At 42.6% G+C, this 10,972-nt stretch overlaps 1 protein-coding gene across 1 annotated transcript; it reads left to right on the plus strand.

Annotated features, from left to right (window-relative positions):
• Positions 1-950: 950 nt before the first annotated feature.
• On the plus strand, positions 951-10,079 carry slitrk3a (SLIT and NTRK-like family, member 3a). The gene is made up of 3 exons (XM_034867314.1): positions 951-1,764; positions 2,524-2,611; positions 4,111-10,079. The coding sequence occupies exon 3, from the start codon at positions 4,169-4,171 to the stop codon at positions 6,875-6,877; it is 2,709 nt and encodes a 902-aa protein (XP_034723205.1). The 5' UTR covers positions 951-1,764; positions 2,524-2,611; positions 4,111-4,168; the 3' UTR covers positions 6,878-10,079.
• Positions 10,080-10,972: the final 893 nt, after the last annotated feature.

Below are 10,972 nucleotides of genomic sequence, written 5' to 3' on the forward strand. Positions count from 1 at the left end.
GTAAAGTGGTAAACCTCAACAGGAAGTACAGATGGGAGTAAGGGGTATTCTTCTAATCAACAGGCTCATTTTAGAAATAAAGGTTAGTGAATTATGTGTGTGGGGTTATAGGGGACCACCAGTGGCCTTCAGCAGCCTTATATCATCAGTCTGTTAACATCAGACTGTTAACATCGACTTGCTGACTCAGCTGCTATTAATCACTACTGTCATGTTAACCATACCACTGTCATTTCACCTTGCAGTTTTTTGTCCTTAATATGTCCTTGTATAGTTTTTTTTTTAATTCCATTATATTCTAATATATATTAGACCGCAGTTTTTAAAAACAAATTAGGTATATTTTCTACTTTAATGTGCTTGAGTTCAAATACAAACACCGCCTATCGTATTACCACAACCTAATATCCCAGCTTTATGGAAATTACCATCATTATTAAAATTATTCAGTTTTTTTGTTCTAAGCAGAGACAGAGTAGGGAGATTTCAACTTTCCACTGCAATCACCCCCCTCCTTGCAGTGCAGCAGGAACTGGGAATCGTGATGGTGTCTCAGTCGTGCTTGTGAGCTCTGGCTTGCTGCTCACAACACGGGCTTGTGTTGCCCGCTGGAGGCAAGGCGGGGGAAGGCACTCAAATGGAAGGGAAAGCTGAGGCGCTCCGTAGTTCCCTGTCTCCCCCCCGCTTGCTGTAGATAACCACGGCCACCCTATTGGTCCCCACAGCAGGGAGAAGAAGTATTGGCAGGCTGAGGGCTGCCAACTGCACATTTTTGCTCACCCAAGTGCAGCCGAGAAAATTAACCCAGCTGAAGGATTAAGAATCATTGTGGTTATTATTAGATAGTTCTAAAAATTAAAAGCAGGTAGATAGAGGGAGAGAATGGAGAGAGAGAGAGAGAGAGAGAGAGAGAGAGAGAGAGAGAGAGAGAGAGAGAGAGGCTTGCGTCCTGACTGTCATCCACAGGTCTGGCAGTCTCACCCACTCCGCGCTCCCTGAGTCTTATTTATATATTTGTTCCTTGATGCGCGTCCCCGCTGCGAAAGCTCTCTCACTCTTTCCCCTCTTCACTTCGCTTCCTCTCCTCTTTTCGACAGCATCCAGAACTATAACGCAACCGTTACCATCACTCTTTTCCTCCCCTCCTCCTCTCTCACCGCCAGATATCTCTCCACTGCGTCTCTCACCCCTTTGCGTCCCCCCTCCCCTCCACTTCACTTCCCCACCTCAGTAATTCACTTCTCTGACGCACGACAGGGAAACGGACCCGAGGACAGAAAGAAAGACACAAAAAAGCAGCAGCTGACCCAACCGTCGATATGATCCACAGACTCCTGCTACTGCTGCACAGGACAGAGACACGGTCCTGAAACCGAGAGAACACTCTCACCCGCCACATTGTTGTAGAGCGCTGCCCGGGGGCGGCGACGGCGGAGGAGAGGAGAAGGAGGAGGAGAGGGGAGGAAGAGAAAGCGAACCGGCACAAGTCGAGGGCTTGCATTTTAAGCAAACTGCTTAGAAAAAAAGGAGAAGAGAAAGAAGGGGAGAGGGTAAGAGACACCGGAGATCGAGAGTGGGAGAGACTGCATTCCTATCACGTCTTCATTTCTCCTCTCTTTTGCCTCAACCACTGGCAGAGGGTGAGAGAAGGAGAGAGAGAAATAGAGAGGGGGGAAAGAAAGAGAGAACGAGAAAGAGAGAAATCTAACAAGATTCACATCGGTCTTTTTTCCTGATGCTGTCCAATTGCTGTACGAAACTAAGGTGAGTGCTCATGCTGTTTGCCTCTGCCGGAGTGTATCATGAATGTGGAAAATGTGTGTTTGTGTGTGTGTGTGTGTGTGTGTTTGTGTGTGTGTGTGTGTGTGTCTGTGTGTGTGTGTGTCTCTGTGAGTGTGTGTCTCTGTGAGTGTGTGTGTGTGTGCGTGCGTGCGTGTGCGCGCGCTCATTGGTGTCTGCATAGCCATGGACTTCAAAAAGGGACAACAATCGCTCTCTATACATTGGCGATTATGGATCATCTGATCTTTCGCCGTTTATTCTTTCACCGTTTTCCTGCCAATGTCACGACGAAAGGCTACTGCATTATGCTTGGCGTGTGTTTCAACAAACACTCTGCTTTCTCCGCTATATTGACAGCAAGGTTAATTTGGAGGATATTTCAGTAAATGAGAGCGGAATTTTCGACCGCTTTGGTTAAACTGGTGCATGTTAGATCTATTTGATCTAATAGTATCTTAATAACTTATGCATTCCAGATTGAAATCTTCTAATAGCTCGTATTGAAATTGCCACTGACGGCAAATATCACTTTTAATTCATGTAAGTACAGGGCTGTGGACAATGTCCCGAGTTTGGTTTTGAATCCGTGGCTCATTCACATGCGCATCTCTTCCTCTCTCCCTTCTCAATGCCCTATTCTCTCTTTCCATCGCTCCCTCTCTGTTTCCTCCTGTTCCTCTAACGGCTCGGTCCATCCCCCCCCCCACCACCTCCCCCCGGTTCTTGTTCTCCTTCTTACAGCCCGGCATTGGACGGTGAGCGGGACGCGCCAGGCAACAACAGATCACATCGCAGAAGGATATGTGAAGTTGGAATCCCAGTAAACTAAGTAGGTATACCACTCGATTTGATAGACCCCAAGGGAATATAATATGACACGCACTTTTTGTAATTGCGTTAAACGTCGTAGTTACCTTTTTGACATAGAATGTGCGCTTTCTGATCTCTATCATGGAAGCAGAATCAATACATACTGGAGGATTACGCACGGAGAAGGGAATCAACAAAAATGAATTTGACAGCGATTTACCCGTTTTACTGTCACGTCTTTTTTTTGGGATTACAATATTTTTTCCCCTGCTTTTTCTCTTTTCCCGTTTGCTGGGATTTCGGTTTTAGCACCATGGACAGCGGCTCTGCTCCGCAGTCCCAGCGCATCTCCTCCGGATTTTTTTCATGTGTCCTCACTTAATATATGTTATTTATTTCAAGGCCGGCCGTGCCTACTAAAACACAGCTTTGTGAGCTTCTCGGAGCAGCAACTTCGCCTACTGCGATGTTCACTTTGCCATTGCTCTAATCGTCACACCAATTAGGAAAGCCACAATAACTTGTGTTGATTGAACTTTTGGTAAATGGCCGGTTTAATTATAATAAATAAGGCAACAGGTGTTCTTACTATATGGGTTGATACATGTGGCATTACACCAAAGAAAAAGCCGTGGTCTAATATCCTCGGCTCTGCCGTTTTCTGCCCGTCGGAGTCACTGGACCTATTGGACTATTTCCCCCTTATATTGGACATGTGTTTAGCATCTTTACACTGGTAAATCCAGACCTTACCATTTCTGTAGCCTTATCTGTGTTGTTTTCATTTTTTTTTTAAATCAGATAAATATGACTTATACACGAGAACAGAACATGTCAATATGATGAGATTCATTTTATCAATATGGAGCTCCAGCCAAGTCCCTCGACAGTCCTCATCTTGTCCCACTAATGGGCACGGAGCTGAAATCTATTCTTGCCCTTTCTTCTTTCTGCATTAGACCTTTGATGCACCTACTCTAATTTCCAGCGTACTTCTCTGGACTCTCATTTACTGAAAGAGGGATTGAGGTCCCTGTTATGTAATAAATACAGCAGGGGAAAGTGTCTCCTCACCACTAACCTCACCCACCTGCTGTTGCTTGTTATTTATTCACGGCAATAAGCATCTCTGAGGTGATTTATTGCGACCTTACCAGCATGTCTGTTGTATAATAAATAGAATTTCCCCCTTCATACTGACGTTAACGTCTGAATGTGGAGATATGTATGCGTTGCTGGGTATCAAATTGCCCATCCAAGAATCCTTGGTTTATATTTTGATTGAAATACCTAGCAATATTACAAAATTGAAAGTCTCCAACCTTATTCAATTACTCATTGATATTATTTCAAAACTGTCCTACATTCTACTGAAACTAATGCAGCCTCCCCCGGTCTCGGTCTGCCTGTCTCGCACCGCTAACTTCTTTTTTGTGAGAGTGTGTGTATTTTTGTGTGAACTCCCTAGCCCAATTGCTCCCTCCCATCCATTCTCTCTCCCTCTGTTCTTTGTTGCAGTGCTGTGAAGTGGCTCTGTCCCTGGAGCCAAGACTTCATCCCATTGGTGTCAGCGAGGATGCTGTGGGTTACCTTGCTGAGCACCATAGCCTTAGGATGGACCACCCCGATCCCACTACTAGAGGACTCCGAGGAGATCGACGAGCCCTGCTTCGAGCCCTGCTACTGCGAGGTCAAAGAAGGCATCTTTCACGTCCACTGTGACAGTAAAGGATTTACAAATGTCAGCCAGATCTCCCAGATATGGAGCCGGCCCTTTAAGCTCAACCTGCAGAGAAATTCCATGAGAAAGCTTTACTTTAACAGCTTCCTCCATCTCAACAATGCCATATCTATTAATCTGGGTAATAACGCTTTGCAAGATATCCATGCCGGGGCGTTCAATGGCTTAGGAATACTCAAACGGCTGTTCCTACATGAAAACAAACTAGACGTTTTCCGTAATGACACTTTTCTGGGGTTAGAGAGTTTAGAGTATCTCCAGGCGGACTACAATGTCATCAAACGGATTGAAAGTGGTGCATTCAGGCACCTTCACAAACTAAGAGTGCTCATACTAAATGACAATTTGATCCCTGTGCTCCCAAATTATCTTTTCCGGTCTGTGTCACTCACACATCTAGACCTGAGAGGAAACAGACTAAAGACATTGCCGTATAAGGGTACACTGGAGTACGTTGGGAGGAGCCTAATGGAAATCCAGCTGGAGGAGAACCCCTGGAACTGTGTGTGTGAGATTGTCCAGTTAAAAACATGGCTAGAGAGAATCCCTTATACAGCTTTGGTTGGTGAGATCACATGTGAGTACCCATTCCACTTACATGGGAAAGACTTACGGGAAATAAAGCGCAAGGAGCTCTGTCCACTGCTCTCCGATGCAGAGATTGAGGCCAAGCTTGGAATTCCCCGGGTCCCATTCAGCAATGAGAACACATGGCCTACTAAACCTTCCTCCATGCTCTCCTCCGTTCACAACACAGCCTCTTCTGTGGAATACAAGGAAAGAGTTGTCAAGCCTACCAAACGACCTCGGCCCACAAAGAACCCCCCAACCCCTCGTAGCATCTACCCAGGCATCAACCAGCCCCCTGTTGCTGGCTACCAAACAAGGCCTCCCATCCCAATAATTTGTCCAGCTGGATGTACTTGCAACCTTCACATCAATGACCTTGGTCTAACAGTGAACTGTAAAGAGAAAGGCTTTCACAACATCTCTGAACTCCTGCCTCGGCCCCTCAATGCCAAGAAATTATATCTCAGTGGGAACTTAATACAGAAAATCTATCGTTCTGATTTCTGGAACTTCTCAAGTTTGGATTTACTGCATTTAGGAAATAATCGGATATCCTACGTCCAAGAGGGGGCCTTTATCAACCTGCCAAACTTAAAAAGTTTATATCTGAATGGGAATGACATTGAAAGACTCACCCCTGGGATGTTTCGGGGGCTTCAGATGTTGAGTTATCTTTATTTTGAGTATAATGTCATACGCGAAATTCAACCAAACTCCTTCTCCTTAATGCCAAACCTCCAGTTGGTTTTCCTGAGTGACAACCTGTTACGCTCCCTCCCCAATGAAGCTTTTGCTGGCACCAACCTGGCACGCCTCAACCTCCGCAACAACTACTTCCTATCCCTGCCTGTGCGTGGCGTTCTGGAGCATCTGACCTCTATTGTTCAGATTGATCTACACCAGAACCCCTGGGACTGCTCCTGTGATATTATCCCCCTAAAACAGTGGCTGGAAAAGCTCTCCTCTGTCATTGTGGTTGGAGATGTCATCTGCAAGACACCAGAGTTTGCTTTTGGGAAGGACCTGCGTTCACTGGAGGTTGAGGTCATCTGTCCTGAGCTTAAGTATTCTTCAGGACCCTCACCTGCCCGGCCTGGTGGGGACGACCTTACCACGGGGAGCTCTGACATGGGGGAGGCCGGTGGAAGAGGGGCTGTCCCACTGTCTGTCCTCATCCTCAGTCTACTGATCCTCTTCATCTCTGCTGTGTTTGTGGCTGCCGGGCTTTTCGCCTTTGTTCTTCGTCGCAGGAAGAATCTACCCTTTCGCAAACGTTCTGAGGTAGATCTGACAGGGATCCAAATGCAATGCAGGATTTTTGAGGACCCACCAAGGCAGAGTAGTGCCGGTAACACTGGCACACCAGAGAAAACGACACCCAGTATGAACACTCACACTAGTCACACACATGCTCATGGTCACGTTTATGATTACATCCCCCACCCTGTGACTCAGATGTGTAATAACCCCATCTATAAGCCTAGAGAGGGGGAGATAGCAGCAGAAGACAGAGTGCAGTTTTCAGAGAAGAAAGAAAATGGCAGCTGTAGCAACAGTAACTACAGAACCTTGTTAGAGAAAGACAGAGAGTGGACTCTGGCTGTCTCAAACTCTCAACTTAACACTATCGTCACAGTCAACCACTCCACAGCTGAAATGGCAGGATTTCATGAGAATGGAGGGCTCTGCCCTACAGTAATTGACAGTCAGAGGCCTACGCCAACAGTGGGCTTTGTAGACTGTTTGTATGGGACAGTACCCAAACTAAAGGACATGCACGTGGCGCATGCGCACCCACCAGGCATGCAGTACCCGGATTTGCAGCAGGATGCACGGCTGAAGGAGACATTGCTTTTCACGACGGGGAAAGGCTGCTACCCCGAATCGTCCCAAAGCGATTACCTTGAGTTAAGGGCCAAACTTCAAACCAAGCCGGATTACCTCGAAGTCTTGGAAAAATCATACCGATTTTAACATCTCTGACCCATGGAGAGAAAAAACACAAAATCAACACATTCACTTTTCCACCCCAAAAAAGAAATTCACCCAAAAACCAATATCAAAAGAAGCAAACTTTAAAAAGCAGCATGGTATAAAATAAAATATTATATTACAACAAAGTTTCCCCACCAAATCACTTTGGAGGAGAGGCCATTCTCAGATATTTCAATGAAGTGCCTTTTTTCAGAGTAGCCAGCAATGTCAACAGCCGTTATTTTTATAATATATAAATATCTATATATGCCCAAGAGAGAGCAAAAGAGGAACGAGAAGGGCACCGGGGAATAAAACATACAAAACATCCTAAAATAAAGTACATCTGTTACTAAAACCCCTTTTTATGGAGTTACCATGATGTACAAGACGCACAGGAGCTGGACGTCTCCTTGACTTGGGGAGTTTCCTCTCTGTCTTGTTTACCCTTGACTAGGATGTACAAACACCCGGAGGCCGTGCACATTAAGTTTGTAAGAAATGATTGAAAGAGAGAAAAATACATATATTAAAATGAACTGCAGTTTGCTGCATGCACTCGCTTCAGTGCAGGAAGTGAGGGGATTTACTCAGAACTATCACATCACGTTATGAACAGAGATACTGCAACACATTTACAGTTCAGTGTTCTATTTAATTTTTATATCTTATTAATATGGTTACTATTAATGAGGACTTCTGTCTATATCAGGGTGCTTCTCTGTAAAAAAAGGACGCGCCGACGCACGGATGGTAAAACATTTGTGAATATTATAAGACAATGCTCAAGGTTTTCTGGATATTTCCATGCACTTTGTTGACCCCCCCCACCCTTCCCTCTCTCTTCCATTGCTTCCGGATTCCCCATTGTCACCCAGTAATGGCTTTGTAGGAGGCACTTTTAATGTTTTCTCTCTCACAAAGATTTGAAGAAAAATTGTGCATATATTTATTCTGTAATTTCAGTGAAGAATTTAATTGTAAAGGTAATGTTCAAATCAATGTATAGTGATTATGCGTCTGGTATAGCCTTCTTAATAAAAACAAACTCTTCAATCAAATGATGAAAGGGTTGATGCCACGGAAACCTGTGTGTGAAGCAGTATTGACAGGCTGTGTATTTGGTGTCTTGTTAAATGGTATGTTCAAGCTGTGGCCAACCAACATGAGGTTGCTGGAGATAGAAGAATAGCTACTAAACCAATGGAGTGCTAGACAGGAATGTAGTGGAAGTCAATAACATTTAAACGAGTTTTTGGATTAGTACCAAATTAATTTACGTTATAGGGAAAGGATCAAATAAAAGGGAAACAATATTTTTTTCTGGAAAATATAATAGCCTTTTCTGTTTATTGGTACTTTTGTCCTATAAGAACTATTTTTATTTGCCATTACATTACTGGTCCTAGCCGGATGTAATGAAGGAAACAAATGCAGAAAACTCAATGGCCGAACAAGTCTAATAAATGCTGCTGGTTTTTGAATTGTATGATATGACAGGTATATACTAAATCAGTATGGTACATTGCGATTTTAATAATCTAAACGGGTATTGCTGATGTAGGCTAATAAACAGTAGTTGAGAGGGCCAAGCAAGACGTGATAGGAAGTCGCTCTTTGAATTTGCGCATCTAATTTCTGATTCCCTCCATAGTAGCAATGTGGATTCAGTCCACTGGAGGGCAATAAAAGGCATTCAGATTCATTGGGCATTTAGTAGATTGGATGCAGTAATGATGTAATGCACAACATGTTTATCTTAAGAGATCATCATGTCTCGTATTCGGTATGAATTATTTTTAAAATATCTATATATAAAACCTGTAAGTGGCATAGGATCATTTTATTCATTCCAGCCAAGTTACATACTTTTTAAGATTTTTTCTTACTTTATTTTAACAAATTGTCTTGAAAATGGCGGAATAAAGCAGGTCACCCTAGCTGTATCAACTACATGAAACATTATTTAAAAAATAAAAAAACTATCTTGAAAGAGCTGACCATCACTCATACATATTGATATTATTATTATTAATAACTGTTTGCATTAAAAGTCCTAATGGTAAGTCAATCCTTTATAATCTTTACCAAACTTTTTTGCTGTGATTTTTGATATTTCATATTTCCCTATACAAGCCTGATTCATTTTTGGGACCAAATAGTAAACAAAAACCAAGGTGGGAGCAGCTATGGAGTAAATTTGGTGTTTCAGTACGCATCATAAAAGTGCTTTTTGTTTTTCACTTTCCTAAGGTGAAATTGTAATTTGGGAAAAGTATGAGACAATCTTGTTGTCTATACATTTTTGAACATCTATGAAAAGGAAGGTGCATTTTTGTTTTATTTTAAAATTGGCATGATATGCAATTTGCTTTGATTATAATGTGTGTATTAGGAGTAAAGATCCTCAGTTGCAATTGGGTGTTATAATTTCTCATATGTGTCAACTTACACTAAGTGGAAGATATGTAGCAAAACCACATACTTCCCTGTTAAATGGGAAGGTCCTTAGCTAGTTTAGAGAAGTCATCTCCAGTATTGATCATCAATGATCCAGTCTATAAGCTGGCATTTAATGAAACATTTTACCTTGTGTTCATTGTTTCCTTTCTTTGACAATTATTGTTGCTGAAATGAGTGGAGGGCATCTTCATATAAAGCCTTTGTAAGCATGGTAGCATTACGTCAAGGCTCTTTATTTTCTACTCGCATAAAGTGTTGCTGTATGCTGAATGCTGTATCCACCCCATGTTCTGCTGCCCCACCTCATTTTTCTACTTTTTTAACTTTATCTTTTTCTCACCAACACACACACACACACACACACACACACACACACACACACACACACACACACACACACACACACACACACACACACACACACACACACACACACACCCTTTTCTTGACCCAGAGGTTAGACTATATGGTCAGCATTTTCAGTGTGCACTCAGTTTGATTAAAAACATAATACATTACTCTGTTAACCCCAACCCTCTCCATCACCCCCCAAACGAATAAATAAATAAAGTTTTGGGATCATTGATGATTTTTGCTACAGTGGCATATATCTTGGTAATCGTATATCCTCTACTCCTGTCACCCACCAACCATAATATTTCACAAATGAGTGCTGGGCTTTGTCCCATTATACCATGCTGAGTGGTTTTATCCCAATAAATCCTCTTATTATCCTGCACTAATTTCTCCAAGTGATTTCATACTTTGGTGGAATATCAGATATGGGCAACGAGTGGGATTGAAGGTTGGCTAAATGTTTCTTTTTTATTTGTGTGTGTAATGTAAACATTCACTGCTTGTTTGAATCTCTCTCTATTCAGTCAGTGATATTTAAATTCCGCAGTGGAGTTAACCTTTCCATCAACATCTCTCTTGAGGTTTGTGCGTTGGCAAGACTTCAGCACGGTAAATGCAGTGTGTGTCTTTTTTTCTATCCTTGGGTTTCTCTGTGTCTCTGTCTCTACAGCTTCTTTTATGTCTGTCTTTCTCTCGTTTTGTGTACTTGTGTCTTCCATTTTGCCTTTATGCTGAGTTTGTATTGTGATCTATTTTATTTCTCCATTCTTTATCTGGGCTTTGGTTGGATTTACAGCTTCCCTTGTGCCTTGGTCTGGGGTGTGGAGACAGTTCAATTTTCTAAGCCTTGGTTTTACCATTTTAAGCAGCTTTGAACACAACTGTTGAAACAGAAATGATTTGTGCATGTTGCCTGTCTTTGGAGTAATGAAGGTTTTATTTATCTCCAAGTTCTATCTTCTTCTGTGGAAACAAAATGTCTACCATAACACTCTTGCACACTCTTGACCGTTTAATACTTGGATTATGTGTATTAAATCCACATACTTTAATTAGCTGTATTATGCATCCCCTGCACCCTTGCTTCACTGTATTACCACATATACAGATGTTTATTGTGCAGGATTGATGGCGACTGACTTGCTTACTGGCAGAGTTACACTGATCAAGCAATGCAAACTACAATAACACACTGACAATAAGTCACTATGCTGTAAATCGTGTCGTTAAGTTAAATTGTAAGAATGCTTGGCACACTTTCCTTCAGGCATTTAT

This window comes from Etheostoma cragini, chromosome 3 (genome assembly GCF_013103735.1).
Source record: "Etheostoma cragini isolate CJK2018 chromosome 3, CSU_Ecrag_1.0, whole genome shotgun sequence".
Classification (NCBI taxonomy): Eukaryota; Metazoa; Chordata; class Actinopteri; order Perciformes; family Percidae; genus Etheostoma; species Etheostoma cragini.

Bases quoted from the DNA above. Each gene is read 5' to 3' on its own strand.
- slitrk3a (XM_034867314.1), top strand. From the start codon at position 4,169: ATGCTGTGGGTTACCTTGCTGAGCACCATAGCCTTAGGATGGACCACC.